The sequence below is a fragment of the Natator depressus genome, chromosome 8 (genome assembly GCF_965152275.1).
Source record: "Natator depressus isolate rNatDep1 chromosome 8, rNatDep2.hap1, whole genome shotgun sequence".
NCBI classification, from domain to species: domain Eukaryota; kingdom Metazoa; phylum Chordata; order Testudines; family Cheloniidae; genus Natator; species Natator depressus.
Window position 1 is genome coordinate 100672865 of NC_134241.1, and position 17724 is coordinate 100690588.

The 17724-nt window shown below is 45.8% G+C and overlaps 1 protein-coding gene across 1 annotated transcript in view; it reads right to left on the reverse strand.

The window, feature by feature from the left end:
• The window catches only part of LOC141992552 (cytochrome P450 4B1-like), a 43125-nt gene extending 26024 nt beyond the window's left edge, over positions 1-17101 (reverse strand). Inside the window, exons 1-4 of the mRNA XM_074961790.1 lie at positions 16892-17101; positions 6591-6735; positions 2793-2837; positions 668-795 (exon numbers count right to left, since the gene is read on the reverse strand). Coding sequence (XP_074817891.1) covers positions 668-795; positions 2793-2837; positions 6591-6735; positions 16892-17101 — 528 coding nt within the window. The remainder of the gene's footprint in view (positions 1-667; positions 796-2792; positions 2838-6590; positions 6736-16891) is intronic.
• Positions 17102-17724: the final 623 nt, after the last annotated feature.

Below are 17724 nucleotides of genomic sequence, written 5' to 3' on the forward strand. Positions count from 1 at the left end.
GGTACAGAGAATCCTCTTTTTAGATGCCTGGCTGGTTTGACTCTCTCATGCATTCAGAGTCATACTGATTGGCAAGTTTGGGGTTGGAAGGGAATTTCCCCCCAGAGTAGATTGGAAGGGGCCTGTGAGGGGGGGGGGTTCACATTCTTCTGCAGTATGGAGCCAGTGCACTCCCCTGGTCCTGTGTCTGGTTTGACCTACAGACTCAGGGCTGCTCTAACTTGCTTTCAACTGGAACATATCCCAAGGAACTATACTAGCAGCAGGGGACTGCTGGAGCACAGATGCTCTCTGGAAAACCCCCTCTGGTCACCCCACCTCCATGCTGGGGTTTCAAGCGTGTGTGTTGGGAGGACGATGTAGGGCTTGCTATACTAGCTCTCTAGTGATGTATGTTTGTTCAAAGTGAGTGCAGAGAAGATGTAAAATGCTACCACCATTGTGAGTGAGTGGAGAATTCTGATCTGGTAACATGTTACACAAGTGTAAATTATGTCATAGCATTCAAGACAGAAGTGAATCGCCCGATATGTCCTTCAAATAGTACATCATGCAGGCAGAGAATCCAAGAAAACAGCGAAGAAATGGCAAGAGAGGCTTTGCCTTTAGCATAAAAGTTGGAAAAGAACCAAGTACAGGTGATGACAATAGCAACAGCAGTTCCTACCAGCATCACTTGAGTAGATTTGGTGATCAATGACACATACGGTTTCAAAACCCCATAGTGAAATCCAGGAGTCAGCAGTTTACGATGCTGGAACCACTTTCGCCCTTGTAAGGTCAGTAATCCTTTCCCTAGAGAAACACAGGCAACAAAGATCAGATGATTTACATCACTAGAGAAGGGAGCTGCTCAGAAAAGTGGTATTTGGCGGGGGGTGGGGGCGGAGGAGACGGGGGGGATAATTTAGTTTTTTCTACATTCCTTGCAAAAAATATTCAAAATCTTTTGATTTATTTTGAAGAAAAAATGGAAACTGATAACAAGAAAATGTTTGCTTTTCCAAAACCATTTTTTGGTTTTTGGAGATTTAGTGTTTTTCCCCATTTCCCCTCTTTTTTCCCAATGAAAAGGAGGGGAGGCAGAGAAAAACTGAAAGAAAAGGGTGGGGGACAACAAAAACCCCTACAATTAAAAAAGGGGTAGGTTTCCAGTTTTGAAAAACGAAATGTTTTTGGTTTGGGGGCTTTGTCAAAAATTCAGAAAATTTCAAGAAAACCCACATATATAGCCACAAAAATTTTCATTTAAGAAAGGCCTTTTTCTCATTGAAAAAAGTTCCAAATGAAAAAATTCAGCCTATTAGTCAATGCAATCTGATTATTTCTGTACCAATGCCTAAGCCTCAAGTAATTTGTGTCCACGATCAACAGTATTAGGAGCTACGCAGTTCAAGTTTGGGGAATGCTGCACACCTGGTATTTCTGGCTCAGCTGGAAGAAAGGACCAGACTCTAATGAGGTCGTTTCTTCTTGCAAAATCTCCAGCCTGTCTTTCTTCTAAGTGAAAGAGGTTCAGATAAGCAGTTTCTGAATGTGTCTCCAAACCAAACCTCAGCATCTCCCTCGCACCCTCACCCTCAATCACTACGGTTTATCCTGTTTGCTAGTTTCAAGGTAAATGCCTTACAAAATCTCATTTCATGTGAATATTTATCTCCAAGGTGGGTTTTCCCATCACTACCCTATTATAGGCTTTCCCCTGGTACCATTAGCCTATTGTAAGACTGCAGTCACCCTCTTCATAATAGAGAGCAGAGAGACCTGAGGGGAGCAAGAAGATTCCTTCAGGGTGAGGACAAAAGCCTGTGGGTGGAGGGTGGGGGTAAGACACGTGATTGGAGCAAGCTCCTATGGTTGACCCTGACGCAAGGGCAGGAACTGGGCCTCTTGAGGAGAAACCATGGGAGGAGCTGATTGGTACAAAGAACCGAAGAAGGGACTGAGAAAAAGGCAGGAAGGAGTCCAGGGAGGCAGCAGCAAGGTGTCTGAGGGAGCAGACCTTGGCTGCTTATCCCAGGGTTCCTGGCCTGGAGCCCAGTGTAGATGGTGGATCTGGGTTCCCCTACTAGCCACAGGGAAGGGGCTTGAAGCCCCTGACATACAGGGATCAGGCTGATTTAAAGCCCTGGGGAAAGGGTATAAGGAGTGGACACTGAGGCTGAGATTTGGGACCGAGGACCAGACATAAGGACACCGGACTTCAATTCATTGGACTTTCTGTCACCCCAGAAGGGGTGTGACCAAACCATGACCTGGCTAGCAGGCTGAGTGGCAAGAAGAGGCAGATCGCCTCTGGGTCAGAGTGACCGTCACTAGAGAGGCAATTGCTGCAGTGAATCAGCTCCTCTGCAAGCTACTTTTAATGTTTAATACACTGTATAGCTTTTAAAATGGAAATGAATTAAAGAATGCAAGTCTTAAAAATCCCAGACAACATAAACACTTCAGACAGCTGCTAAACAAACCATTAAGGGAGGAGAGCAAAAGCAGGGAGACCCAAAAGCAGGGAGACATGTTGTAATTCTACTCATTTGAACAGCTCCATCCCATCTCACACTCTGTTTGTATAGTGCCGGCACAATGGGGCCCCTCACTCGGTTGGCCCTGCCTTAGGCACTGCTGTAATAAACATGAATAGTCAGAATAAGGGATGAAGTTGCCCCGGGAGGTTTTGTGTATTGAAACAACCTGAAACAGCCTTGCTTTGCAATCACGGAAACACAGGGACTCAGCTGGTGGAGTAGCTTCTCCGTATCATTATTGATGGCTAAAAGCGAGACTATACATACCAATCCATGGGAGTACGTAGCGATAGAAAATATTATCCTTGGGATCTGCAAAATCGTGATTGGGAGAGAAAAAAAGCTTTGTGTTAGTGGTTTGATCCACAGTGATTGATTACATTGGTCATTTATATCCCTAGACAGCCTGTCTGCAGTCCTATAGTGATGGGTGTGGAGTTGCCTTTAATCTATGGGTTTGTCTAGATGGCGCGCGAGTGTGCAGTACGCTGAGGCGTTCCTAGCATGCCATGCGCTAACAGTCCATCTGGATGGTACACCCATGTGCTAAAAGTTCCCTAGCGCATATTGACCTGCTCTCCGCTAAGAACTGTTTTTAGTTCAGTTAATGTGCAACACGCTAACGCACTGTTAGCCCAGTTTGCCAAGCACTAACTCACCATCTAGACAAGCCCTTAGAATATTATGGGCTCCATATGTTTATCTGAGCTTTGTTCAGGGAAACCACCCAGGAAGACAGACAGTAGTCCGGATAAGAGCTCACTAACACACACCTTTCAGAGTAGCAGCTGTGTTAGTCTGTATTCGCAAAAGAAAAGGAGGACTTGTGGCACCTGAGAGACTAACAAATTTATTTGAGCATAAGCTTTCGTGAGCTACAGCTCACTTCACCTAGGACTCGTAACGGTGATATGTTATCTCCATTCCTCAAGGTTGAATCAGCCTAGGAAGGGGGAGATGGGTTTAGCTGATGGTTAAGGGGGAGAAACTGCCCACCAGACCTTAGGCTGCCTAGAGTGCCTACCAAGGCAAGGAGGGTAAGATGAACATACATATAGGCCTTTTGTTGTTTTAGAAACCTTTTCCCTTGTCATACTGTGTTCCTACTGTTAGGACTAAACAATACTTTGTTTAAGAAGGCTGGTTTGGATCTTCTAGCCCCTGCTGGCCACTAGATCCCAGAGGGAAGAACTGTAGGTACCGAGTCCAGTAGGATCTGTTGGGATAAGCACAGTTTGTACACAGGGTGCTACAGTCTAGTACCCTGGTCTAAGAGTGGGAGAATCACAGGATTCTGCCCTAGAGGTGAATGCTTGAAGCCACCTGGAAGAGGGTACATTCAGAAGAGGAGACAGAGGTGCAACTAGCCCTGAACTGTAACCCCCTGTTGTACCGTACATATAGAAAGGAATGTTGCTCCCCCTCTGTGCTTTGTCTCTGGGATATTAAAATAAAGGGAGGACAGCATATAATAAATAACTCAGCACAATGTGAAAGTCTCTACATGAAGAAGAGACACAAGACTACAGTGACCAAGGATACTGTAGGTCTAGAGCTGAATAGGAACATTGTGCAGGGCCAGCCTATATCGTTAAAATAAAAGGACCATTTGTACTAACACTGTGAACCTTCGTCCCCCGCAACCTTCTCCCCCATCACAGTTCAGAACGGTTTATTGTCTCTGGATATGCTAAATGTGATGCACCCTAGCTACTGTGTTCTTTTTATGTAGCCCTATAAAAATAGACACACAGTGCGGGTACAGGTGCAGCATGCAAGTGTCCAAGAAAATTTTTTTCTGTGGTAGAGAAATACCCTATAAGTGCTTCAGAGCTGGGTAGCAATATGTGGTTGTATACAGACCCATGGTCACTGGACAGTTTCACATTTTCTATCTGGGCTAGGGATCTCTCTGAGACATTGTGTTTGGAGAATTCAGAATGGATGGAGCTCCCTGGAAAGCTAAAGTTGCTATTATTGTTACTGCAAAACTGCAGAGAAGCCAGCCAGAGACTCCAGCCGACAGAGGCAGAAGCAGCCAAAGAAGGGACTTCAGCAGTGGAGAGAGAGGAAATAAAATGGAGCCCATAATGTAGACTGCTCTGTGATACACTTAAGTTAGAACCCTGGAAGGTATATGAGTTGTTCATTTTTTTTCTGTCCAATATGCATTACTTTGCATTTAACAACAATGCATTGCATCTGCTATTGTGTTGCCCATTCAGTTAGCTTGGTTGGGTTCACTTGAAGTGTCTCACAGCCTGATTTAGTTTTGACTAACTTAAATAACTGTGTCATTTGCAATTTTTGCTGCCTCACTGCTCAACCCTCTATAAACACATACATAAAATCATCCATCCTCACCTGTTACCTCCCCTAACTCTCCTCGTGTAACTCCTTTGGAGAGGGTGCTTCTGAAATGCTATACTAAGCATCTACCGGACTTGCCCCTGAATCGCAGCAGCAATTGGTGGCAGAGGAGACAGACTGGCTAGCCACACAACCAGAACCAGCCATAATGAGGCAGCACCGCGAGACAGGATGTTTGGTTTTACTTTCAGTTTTTTGGCTGTGTTTGGAGTGTAGCAGGGAGAGAAACGTCACAGCCAGGGAGGACCTTTCAGCCCTCCACATTCCTATCCAAGGGAGGATTTTATGGGATTTTTGGGACACTCAGTAATGTGGAGAGTCATGGTCGGGCTACCAAGAGCCAACCTACCTGCACATTGGAATCTGGACCAGAGAGCAACAAGGATGATCTGGCCATCCTTGGGGTGGATACTTCATAAGAACATCCTTATTTATTTATTCTGCTGTTTTGTTTTAAGCCAGCCACCAACTTCAGTGCTGCAACACCAATCAAAGGATGATTCTTAACTCACTATTTACCTAGGCAGGTGCTGGGCCCAAAGGGTGGCTTTTAGTGGCTGTATATGTTGGAAGGGGTGGATTTTATATATTGTTGTTTTTGTCTTTTATTATCCTGATCCCTTTTTCCTTTGCCCCTTAGTCTCAGTTCCCCATACCTAATCAATAGTTACTGTTTTATTACCTGGGAATTGTGATAGCTATTTTATTTGTGTGTGCTCTGACTGATATTGTGATATTGTGTGTGAAATATTTTCTGAAGGGACAAGCCCCCTATGTTCTCTGCACTAGGAGGGGTTTCCTTGGGTGGAGGTACCAGGTGCCCTGAAAGGTGAACTCAAGACCCATAACAAATGTTCCCTCTAATTTTTCCCATGCATGTGCGGAATGAATTTTGTTATGTGCCCCAATATGGAGGTGATGTGTAGTGGGGGTGGGGCCGAGAGGTTCAGAGTGTGGGAGGTGGCTCAGGGCTGGGGCAGAGAGTTGGTGGGTGGGTGGGGGGTGAGGGCTCTGGCTCAGGGTGTGGACTCTCAGTTGTGACCAGGAATGAGGGGGTTCAGTGTATGGGAGGAGGCTCAGGGCTGGGGCCAGGAATAAGGGGTTCAGGGTGTGGGAGGGAATACAGGGCTGGGGCAGAGGGTTGGGGTGTGGGAAGTGAGGGCTCCAGCTGTTGGTGTGGGCTCTAGGGTGGGGCCAGGGATGAGGGATTCAGGGTGCGGGAGGGGATTCAGGGCTGGGGCAGAGGGTTGGGGTGGGGGGTGAGGGCTCCACCTGGGAGTGTGGGATCTGGGGTGGGGCCAGAGATGAGGGGTTTGGGGTGAAGGCTGCCCTGGGGCTGCGGTCGGGAGAGAGGACTCCCCCCAGCTCTCTCTCCCTGCAGCAGCACCTGGGCTTGGGGGGAGAGGTGCCTCTCCCCACCACAGCAGCTCTGGGGCTGCGGGAGAGGCGTCTCTCTCTGCCACAGCCCTGAGCGCCTGCGCGGCCCTTGACAGGCTGCTGTGCGGCCGAGCAGTTTGAAGGGAACTTAGCCCATAACCCCAAGGAGAAAAGGCAGAAGGCTGCAGCCATACATCAGGGCTGAGCTTACGCTTGCTTACTCAATTCCTGGCAGGCCTCACAGCAGAATCACACCTTGGAGGACTTCGATAACAAGTGTGTTGTTCTCATTCAGAGGCAAAATGCACCACCTCTTACCTCCCCTGGCACATACAGCCTTAGCGTAATCAGCATCGTTGAGGCTCACAAACACTACAAATTTCCCAAACCACACGGGGAAGGCACGTGTGTACTTTTTACTCCATTCCAAAGCCTTATCCAGATCCTTCCCTCTTCCGGTGAACTGCAACAATGATGGAGGAAAAAGAGAACAGAAGCAATAGGTCAGGCATTTGCCAAAATCTCTCTCCTGTAGAGTTCAAGACAACATTTCCAATGACAGAAGAATGGATAACTGTCACCGGACAGTGCAAAATCTAAAGTATGTGATCTATCTGGTATAGAAGAACTATTATTTAATAATCCATTGCCGTGAAAGTGAGATGAACAAACATTTAAGCAAGCAAAGTACACACAACTTCTTTCCCTAGTGCACTCCAGTATTAAGATGCTCCATCTTCCACCCACAAAGTCTCACTTCAAACTTTACCTCCCTTCATATACCTCTCTGTGGGAGTAGAATTAGGCTTGAAGGCCTTTGTTTTTGTCAGATTTACAATGTCATTTGATAGCAGTGGTTAGTAGCTTAATAAAAGAATTGTGCCTTACTGTAAGGGTTTAGCAAAAGCAACCAATCTCAGCCATGGGCTGAATAATGCAGCACTTGAAACTATGGTGCCTACAATAGTAAGCACATTAAAGATCTACAGCCAGCCCTAATCATGTGCCTTCTTTTGTCTCTTCTCACAATGAAGATTTTTAGGGTACATCTACACTTAAAAAAAGCACCCCACAACAGCAAGTCTCAGAACCCAGGTCAACTGACTCAGGCTTGTGGGGTTCATGCTACAGGGCTTAAAATAGAAGTGTAGACATTCCAGCATGGATTCTTAAACCTGGCAAGGGGTTGGGTCTCACAGCCCAAGCTCCAGCCTGAGCAGAAATGTCTACAGTGCTATATTTAGCCCAGTAGCATGAGCCCCAGCCTGTAGACCCAGATTCTGCAATGCAATGTCGTGGTCTGTTTCATGTTTTTGTTTCTTTGTTTGTTTGTTTGTTTTGTTTTGCAGTGTAGACGGGCCTACAGGGATGGATCCTCAGCAGGTGCAAATCAGTGTGGCTCCTTTGATGATGTATGGTCTAGATCAGAGGTGCCTAACAGAAGTCTATGTATATCACATCAACACTGTTACCTTCATCAATCAAACTTTTAATTTCATCAGAAAAAGAGATCCCGTCAAACTAACTTGATATATTTTAAATAATCCCATGTTGATTTGGTATTAATTATATTACCCTGCTTTAATTATTTATTAATCCTGTATCAGTCACTCCATTATCTTGGTTGGGATCGATGTCAGACTGACTGGCCTATAATTACCCGAGTCATCCCTGTGACAGGTATAGCAATTTCCTGCAATATCCTGGACAAACCTTATTGAATTAAGTATCCTAGGAGTTCATTGTATGAAAATAAAAATGTATATGTATTATTATGGGATGGTATCGAACTTCTAGGGGGAGACAGGACTAATGTAAACTTTGGAAAGGGTTTTGTGCTTCAAAGAACCCTTAAAACAATGGGCCAAGAAAAGAATGAACTTTTAAAGATCAACAGTTTTCCCAGGAAATCTCTAGGATGGGTGTGCAATGCATCTACTCTGGTTATGCAAGCTTCTCCCTGAGGGGGAACCCCCCTGTATGACTAATTACCCATTCATGGTTTCTTCAAAGATCCAAACTCAACAAAGGAGGGGACCATAGATTCATGAGTGTGCTCGTTCTGAGATAACAACTGTTATGAGCTTGTGACCCTTGGTGAGGTTTGAAGGACTGTTCACCAGCCAGAAATTTTGTTGCAGCTGGAGGTGATCTCTGGTAAACCACACATGTAAGTTCTTTTATTGTTTGTTTTTAATATGTTTTCTCTTTAATGCTTATACCTTAAGAATAAATGTGCTTGCTTAGAAAGAGCTGTGTGGTAACTTTTTATAACTGTGGCAATTACACTGTTTACCGGCTCTGAGGAGAAAAGTAAAGCAGACCTCCACAGGCAGTCTGCCTTTGCTGGGGAATTCATAGTGCAGGCAGGGAGCTGTGAAGCCTGAAAATACTCTCGTCAGAAGGCAGAGAGATGTGTGCCTCTGAAAGCTTATGCTCTAATAAATTTGTTAGTCTCTAAGGTGCCACAAGTACTCCTGTTCTTTTTGCCCAAGAAAGGTGACTGCAGAGGAGCTGGGACCCTAGAGTTGGTGCCCTGGAGGACCATAGAAGGGGAATACAAGTGCAGTTTCCTTGAACTGTGCCAATCCCATTTACTCTTTTTAAAAATTTCTATCCATTGTCCCCTAATTTATTATACAGCTGAATATTAACAACACTTTTAACATTTGATCTGTTTCCTTCAAGTCAATATCAAAATCAAAATCGATGCCAAGAGTTTTGACTTTGTTGTTGTTCTCGCCCATTGATCTGAAAACATATGCGATGTCCAAATTGTCTTCGTGGTGCAGTGTTGATTTACACCAGCTAGGGAATCTGGCCCTGCAAGTACACATAGTTAGGATCATCCATTTAAAATTTCATCTCCTCCCACACTGTCTTGTGCTTCTTACACTTCATCCACACTTCTGCCCTGATAGCTCCTTCAGGCTCCACCACCCACTTCTGATTCTGTGCCTTCTCTTCTGTGTGCCTGCATTGTTGGCACAAGCACCCAGCTAATGTTCCTTATGTACCATCCTCCTTTTTCTTAAAACTTCTGAAGTGCCACCTACTCCAGGAGGTGTTACTGCTACAAGGGTCAAACTCAGCTCTGCTTGGTCTCTGTTGCATTAGCTTGTGCCATAGGATTTGATCATGTTTCCTTAAAAGTCAGTGAGGAAAATCATTAGTTTTCATGGCGCCGATAAGGACAGGGATTATTATTCTACAGCACCGTGTGCTTTTGCGGTACTATAAGAATTAGTGAATATCTAGATTACTAAATACTAGTAATGAATGACCTGTTCTGGTTAGGAACCTGAAATTCTGTTTTATGGGAAAATCTGTGAATTCAAAATTAACCTTTGTTCAGAATCAGAATGAAACACTGATTTTCAAAGTCTCCTGTGAAATGAAATATTTGGGGGAGAAAATCATTTGGGGGTCCATTAAAAGTTTCCATTTCAATAAAATCGAAATGGTATGTTTCTGTTTTGATTTTTTTTATTTTTTTTTTTACATTGTAGTTGATGTTTATGTTTTATATTGTTCTATTTTGCATTTTATTTTTACATGTTTACATTATTTTATAAAAGAATATAAAATAAAATGTAAATATATACAAATAAAATATTTTTAAAAATTCAAAACAAAAAAGCTGTTTTGAAACAAAGGCTTCATTTTGATTTTTTTCCCTAAACAAAATTGAGTCAAAATTGATATGTCTATGGAATGTTTAGATTTCGATTAATCGGATTTTGTGACAGAATCATGTTCCATCTGCAAATTTTCAGCCAGCTCTGTTAATGACAAAGGAGAAGACAAAAGTTAGGTGTCTTATATGTGCCTTTGCCAAGCCCCCCCTTTTCCCACCCATTTTTACTCACTGGACTTTTCAGCTGACTTTTAACTTGGACAGCTACTGTGATTTCTGAGGCCCTGTGACAGGGCAAGGCCAGATGGCTATAGAAAAGTAGTGGGAGATAGATATATTAGCTCCAGGCTAATCAAATCCCTGGTACCAGGTTAAGTGAAATGGAAGCTGCTCCAGGTCAATTAAGACACCTGGGGCCAATTAAGAACTTTCCAGAAGGCAGGGAGAATGTTAGGTTGATTGGGACACCTGAAGCCAATCAGGGGCTGGTTGAAACAAGTTAATAGCCTCCCAGTCAGTCAGGGGGGTGTGCATGTCAGGAGCTGTGGGAGGAAGTTGTGCTGTTGGAGAGACTGAGTAGTACACACCATATCAGGAGCAAGGAAGGAGGCCCTGAGGTAAGGGTGAAGTGGAGCTTGAGGAAGTGAGGGCTGCTGTGGGGGAAGTAACCTAGGGAATTGTACATGTCATGTTTCTAAAAGGTCAGCTACCATAGCTGATACTATTAGGGTCCCTGGGCTGGAGCCTGGAGTAGAGGGTGGGCCCGGGCTCCCCCCCCCGACCTTTGCCCCCTGATTAATCACCGAGACTGGGAGACAACAGAGACTGTGCAAGGAAGGATAACTTCTCCTCACTTCCCTTGCTGACTTATGATGAAAATGGCTCAGTAGACTGTGGCCCTTGTCTCTAGAGAAAGAAGGGTTACGTGGAGGGTCACAGTGAGCCTCTGAGGCTAGCGAAATCCGCCAGGAAACGTGGGACCCACAGAGGCAAGGACAGAGCTTTGTCATAGGCCCCTACACTGTTGATCATTGGTGTCATAATAGTGAAATGAATTATAACTATTGCTCCCCCTGTCTGTCTATCTCCACCTGTTGTAAGCTCTTTGGGGCAGGGGCTGTCTTTTTGTTATATGTTTGAACAATGCCCAGGACAATGGGATTCTGGTCCATGACTGGGGTTCCTAGGTGCTACCCCAATATAGATTTATGATTAGTTGTTGTAACAGCAGGTCACCATAGTCCAGCACTCCAAATGTCCGAGGGTTCACTTTGTGCAAACAGGGACCCCAACCTGCCATCTGTGGGACTCCTACGGCCTTAGGCTGCAGCCCCTCCCTAGCTTCTGTTTTGTTTGGCAATGGGGACCTCTGGACCAGTTAACCCTGTTTTCCTCACCCTCCCATCAGGGTAGGGATTCACTCATCTCCTGGGACATTCAGTCAGCACCAGTCCCCCACCAGTGATGCTTCAATCCCAATTTTAATTATTTATACATGATACTGTTGAATTAATTAGAGCGTGACACAGAGTGCCCTGGATGGAATGAAGCACACTGGCCCTTAAAACGTGGCACTACTCTGGTCCAGGCTTTACCTCTTAAAACATACTGGTGAATGTGAGGCTGGGGTTCCCCAGGCTGGGCGGGTTGGAGCTCCCCTCAGAGGTGAGGGACAAGGCTGACTTGGGATAGTCCTCTCGGATTCAGGGGAGCAAGGTTGCTAGGAGACAGAGTTCCCTAGCAGCCCAACTGCACTTCTGAGCTGGGGCATGGCATTCTGGGAGATAAAGGAGTTTATAAACTTTGCCCTTTCTTCAGATAAGATGAGACCCGGAAGGAGCCAGCTTGTCTTGCTGGGTCTCTACTGAAGCCTTGGGGCAATCAAAACTGCTTATTTTGTTTTGCTTTGTGATGGTTTGAGGCAGACCTCTGAGAGCACCTGATCTCTAAACAAATCACTGGAGATACTCCATACTGCCCTGTTTGACAAACTGAAACAAATCTCTCAAAAGTGGAAGGTTTCTTGTCCATAGGCATGTATTTTGGTTTTGTCAGAAACACAGAAAAATAAGGAAAAGAATTTAAACTTCATCATGTCTAGGGCCCTGAATCCGGAAAACTTCCAGATTACCGAGACTTAAGTATGTGCTAAATTGCTGTTCCAATTCCAGACTACAAAAACCCTGTCACTGTAGTTAATCCACTTCCCTGAGAGGCGGTAGCTCGGTTGACAAAAGAATTCTTCCATTGGCTTAGCACTATCTATACCAGGGATTAGGTTGTCTTAACTATGTCACTCAGGGGTGTGAATTTTTCACAACCCTAAATGATGTAACTGGGTCGACCTAACGTTTTAGTGTGGACCTTGCCTTAGATTTAGAGGTGGCAGGAAAGCAAGATAGAGAGGGGACAGGTAAAAAGCTTTGACATTATTCCCCCTGTTTTGTCATTGAATTTTTCAAAATTTCCCAAGCAGCTATAGCAATGATTGGAAGATGGACACAATTTTTTTTTAAATGTAAAATGTTGCTGTGGTTATCTCATGTGTCTGTGTCAACATTTCAAAATTCTCTAGCTCTAGCCAGAGAAACACTAAGGTCCACATCCACAAACAAAACTTAGGCATTGCAAGGTTGAGTGGTGCAATGCCTAACTCTTAAACCCCTCGTCACCCCGTGGAATCCACAAAAGCTGAGTTAGGTGGCCAGGCTCCCTACCATGCATAGGGAGAGACAGCCCCTAAGAATGGGATCCACAAAAGCCAACATGTTAGGCACGGAACCGCCTTAATCAGCCAATAGCGGATGTGAAGGAGAGGGGTGTACTCTAAGCCCCACATCTCTCGGGGAGTTAGGCCCCTCAATCTGAGCTGGAGGGAGGCATGTATCTCTGTGAACCTCTCCTAGAGTTACAGGCCTAAGCTACTTCTTCCAAGAATAGTGATGTTCCATACTTAATTCTACACAAAATGCCCCATGGCAGTGGGAGAGAGGAGGAGGCTTCCCTTATAACCTGTAACCCAGTGGTTAGGAAACTCCTTCATGATGTGGGGGACTGTGGTTCAATTCCCCGCTCTGTCAGATGAGGAGAAGGCATTTCAACAAGGGTTTCCCTCCACCCAGCTGAGGGCCCTAAGCACTAGATTCTAGGATGTTCTGATGTGGGGTCTCTCAATCTCTCCCATTGAAGCTATTCCTCTGTGTGGATATAGAATTAAATATGCATTGGGCCAGAGAGATGGTGAGACTGACTCTGTAACCTAGACATTAGGGCACTCATGTGAAAAATGGACAATCCATGCTCAGATCCCTTCTCCTCATGAGGCAGAAGTGCATGGGCGGCTGGCGAACCACCCCTTCAGGGAGGCTAGCCCGCAGGCCTTGCCCCTTCCTCCCGAGGCCCACCCTCCGCACAGCCAGAGGAGCCCCAGCCCACCTGTTCTAACCGCACTGGCTGCACCCCCGCCCTCCAGCCAGGCTGCCTGCCCCAGCCGCCGTCCCCCCGCTCCAGTGTAAGGCCAAGCTACCGGCTCCCGCAGCCTCAGGCCGGCCCCAGTGCTGCACCGGGCCACTGGCCCGACCCTCCCCAGGCTGGTCACAAGTGCCTGACCCCCCCCCCACCGGAAGCAGTGACATGTCCCCTCTCCGGCTCCTACATGGAGGCCGCTGCCAGGCGGTTCTGCGTGCTGCCCTGTGCACAGGTGCTACCCCCGCAGCTCCCATTGGCCACGGTTCCCAGCCAATAGGAGCTGTGGGGGCAGCGCTTGGGTCAGGGGCAGCATGCGGAGCCCCCTGGCTACCCCTACGCATAGGAGCTGGAGGAGGGACATGCCGGCTGCTTCCTGGGCACCATGTGGTGCGGAGGCTAGCAGGGAGCCTGCCAGCTGGAGCTGAACTCCCGCCGGCTTCAGGGTAGGGGAAAGGAGGGGGGCAGAACATGGGCAGGGATTGAATGCAGAAGGGGATTGAATCAGAGTGTCCCATATCCTGGATGAATTCCCCAATCTCTGGGCTAATGGTTATAAGAGAGGCTGCCTTTTCCTCCCCTCTCCCAGCTTCATTGTGTGGAGTTAGTCATTCTGAGAGCACATCTACCCACTCAGGCCCTGCAGCTGAAACAGGCAGGGCAACACCTCTCTGCACCAGCTTTGAGTTTCAGACTGGGGCTTAGGCACGAGAGAGGCATCATAACGCCTTGTGTGAGGTGTTGTGGAAATGCCAAGAAGCAGAAACTTAAACAGTGAGGGGTTTGAGTCCATCCTTGGACACATGGAAACTTCAGAAGAGTTATATTGAGATACATGAGACGGGTATGGGTCTATCGAACATTCATAGGCCTTTGTGTCAATACATTTTATACATGTTTGTGTGTTCCTGGTTTGCTGGCTGACATTCTTGTGGAATACGGACACACTAAGGGGTGATTAATGCTAAATCCTAATTCTGGTTATGCAGCTACCTGGCCTTTGAAGTTTCGTGCTCCCCCCCCCCCCCCGCAAAGGTGAAGTAACTGGTTTTACCTGTTTCGGGACACCTGGGAAACAAAGGCCCCACAAACTGTAGAGAAGTGTCAGCTTAAACTGACTGAGAGGGCCCTCATTTGGATCCAACCAATTGCCAGGAACCTTTAACCAAGATGGCAACCCCTGCTCCAGGGTATGAAGGACCAGAACCTGCCAAGGTCTCCAGGTGCTGGGCACATTTGGTAAGCTGAAGCAAGTGTATAGAGTGTCAATTGTTTTGCATGTTTTCTCTGGAAGGCTTTTGTCCTTAAATATCTGTGATGGCTTCCTGGTCTCTGGTAAACCACTGTCCTAGCCCTTGAAAGAGAGAGCTCCAGACTGCAGGTGCTATAGGCTAATGGCAGTGAACTGCAGGGGGACTGCATGCCTGAAACCATGGTCTGGAGGGACAGAGTTGCAAGACTCTGCTTATAGAGAGGTGACAGCGGGAGCCCTGAGACCTAAGGGGGCATCCCTAGAGCAGACAGGGGTCAGAGGTGGAGATGCCTGAAACTGTGCCAGTGAAGATAAACTATCCTAGTGTGAAATAAAGAGAAGAAACAAAATGTAAAGCAACGACTGACACCACAGGGTGGTGTCGATCTACTTGAGCTAAGCAGGATCTCTTACGGAGAGACAGACGCTCAGTTTCTGTTATTTGAGCTGTTGTACAACACACTGGCAAGGAAACTAGCTACTCGGTTGCCATTCAGTGTAACTAACTCACTTGCATAACACAATATTCCAGCTGAAGTAATGGCTCACAATTCAGGAGTGAGTCATTTTGGCAGTTCTCTTTGTATCAGTTCAAGCATCCCATGTCAAGTCCTTCCTACGCACAGTCAAATGAGTTAGTATAAGAAGCAGTGCAAAATGGCAAAGAATTTGCTGGGTTTGCTTTTTATAAGCCCTGGCGGATTCTAGGGATCTAGCTTTAGCATTTTCAGACTATTGCAACACAGCCCATGCTGCTTGATTAGGATTGCCAGGCCAGAGATTTGTGGGAAGAAGGACAAAATACTATGTTTACCATTTCATTTCTGCAGGAGGCTTCACACAAGGCAAGTCCCCTAACCCTTACCTTATCCCCCATGCTCTGCTCTGGTGGTAAGAGGGGTAGAAAGCTGACATAAGAAGGCAGCTGGGGATTTCCAAGTCTCAGAGGCTGGCATAGACACCTTTATGCTACATGCTTCTGACCCCTGGGATAGAGGGTCTGCTGGGGTCAGGAAGGGGGTGACTGGCGTACACTGTGCTTCAGAAATCCTTGGCCGGTGGATGGCTCTTAGATGCCCTAGACAGCCAGGCATATTACAGAGCAGCCCCGAGACTGCTCTAAATTACACCAGAGTCTGAAACAATCCCCTGCTGTCCCCAGGACTGGGGACGGAGAGATGCAGAAAGGTGATGTGATGCCATCTTTGTCCCAGCTCAGTGCCACTGATAATCCAACCCCCAAAGTGGCCAATCTCTTGGGGATTAAATTATGCATTTCTTACTCACATTAGAAGGCTCACACTTACTCACATGAATAACCCTGTTGACTTCAGTAAATATCTGACCTTCAATGTCTATAAGCTAAGAACACAAGCATAAATTTGGACCTTATATGTCTGCAAAGAAATTACTGAATGGGAAGCATGCAAAATAAGTAAATAAATAAACTTGCTCATAGGTTATTTTCTACTGAAAGTTTAACCAGAGTTTTCCTGTCTCAAATCCCTCTTGCCCCCATCTGATTGCTTCTTCTGTGGCTACTTAAATGGAAAGCACACACTGTATAATGTATGCTATACAATATTATGCATGAAACATAGATCTGAATGATATTAGCCTAGAGGCCAGGAAGGTGGAGTTGTTGCTCTAACTATTTTTCTCTTTTACTTCATATGAGCATGGTCATTGCCATACTTGATCAGACCAGTGGGTCCATCTAGTCCAGTATCTTGTCTCCAACAGTGGCCAGTACTATCAGATTCAGAAGATGCTACAAGATACCCTGCCAAAAACAGTTCTGGAAGAACTTTCCCACACAAATAGTTTTTTTCAAGCCCTCCTTAGCTACTGGTTGGCTTATCTCTTGAAACATGAGAATTTATAACCCTTCCAAATTCCTGCGGTAACTTTATAAAAATCTATATAGTTATAATCCTAACACTTCAGCATTTATAGAGCATAAATGTCTTCAGAGCATTGTATAATTATCAATTTATCCTCTCAACAACCAATGTAAACATTATTATTCCTCCTTCACTACGAGTAAGCAGGAGGTTAAGTGACTTCCCCACCCCTCCATTCTAGATAGCAACTTTATATCAGAGCTTGGATTATACCTCAGGAGGTCCTGGCTCCCAGACCTGTGTTCTAACCACTAGGCAGGCTGTCTCTCTATAGAAGGAAGCTGCTTTTGGTTTTTCGATTTGAGCTTTAAGTCTTCACCACCACTACTGAAGTGTTCTGCACTCCCACCTCTTTTCTTACCTCATGGACATTGCCAAAAAGCCAGTGGACTGGAGGGCCTGGAAAACTCTTCAATGCTTTGTTCAGCTCCCTTCTCCACTGATACAGCTTGATTGCTTTCAGCACCGTGTAGGTCAGACAAAGCACAGCGGGCAGGTAAAAGATTCGAGAGACATCCTTATGCAGCCAGCACCAAATAGCTGTTATCAGTCTTACCACCACAGATGTCATTTTCCTGCTGTGTATGTCCTCTCCCGACCAGCAAATGCACCATCCAATTACTCTTTATAGGTGTTCCAGTTGGCAGACTGATCCAATGATATCCAAAGAGGTAGAGTCACACAAATACCCAGCAGCTGATCTGCTGCCAACTTTACTTGTGGGGGGGAAGGACCAGAAGGAATGTGTTTAGGTGTTGCCCCATTAGAATTGCAACACCTTAGGTATTGCTCTGCTCAAAATTGCAATGCTTAACTGATTTAGGTTCTTTAATTTATGACTCCACAATAAGAAGCCTGGGCTGGGACACTTGGGACTGATGTTTTTTTGTTTTGCTGCCTCCCAGATGCCAAAGTAAATGTTGTTATAGCAAGGATACAAGACATCCTACCTCTACCAATTATAGCCCACACAGGAATATGTGTCACCAGCCATCTGGAATTTGATATAATCAGGAATCACTTAAAAGATGGGTGAAAAGACAAGATTAATGCAGGGAGCATGTTATCCTACATCTGCCTGCTCCTGGATTTCTTACACAGTACAGTTTCTCATCAGTGCAGCTGTGCCACTGTAAGCTTGCTAGTGTAGACATGACCTTAGTCTGAGAATTCTTTCTATTTCTGTAAAAAGAA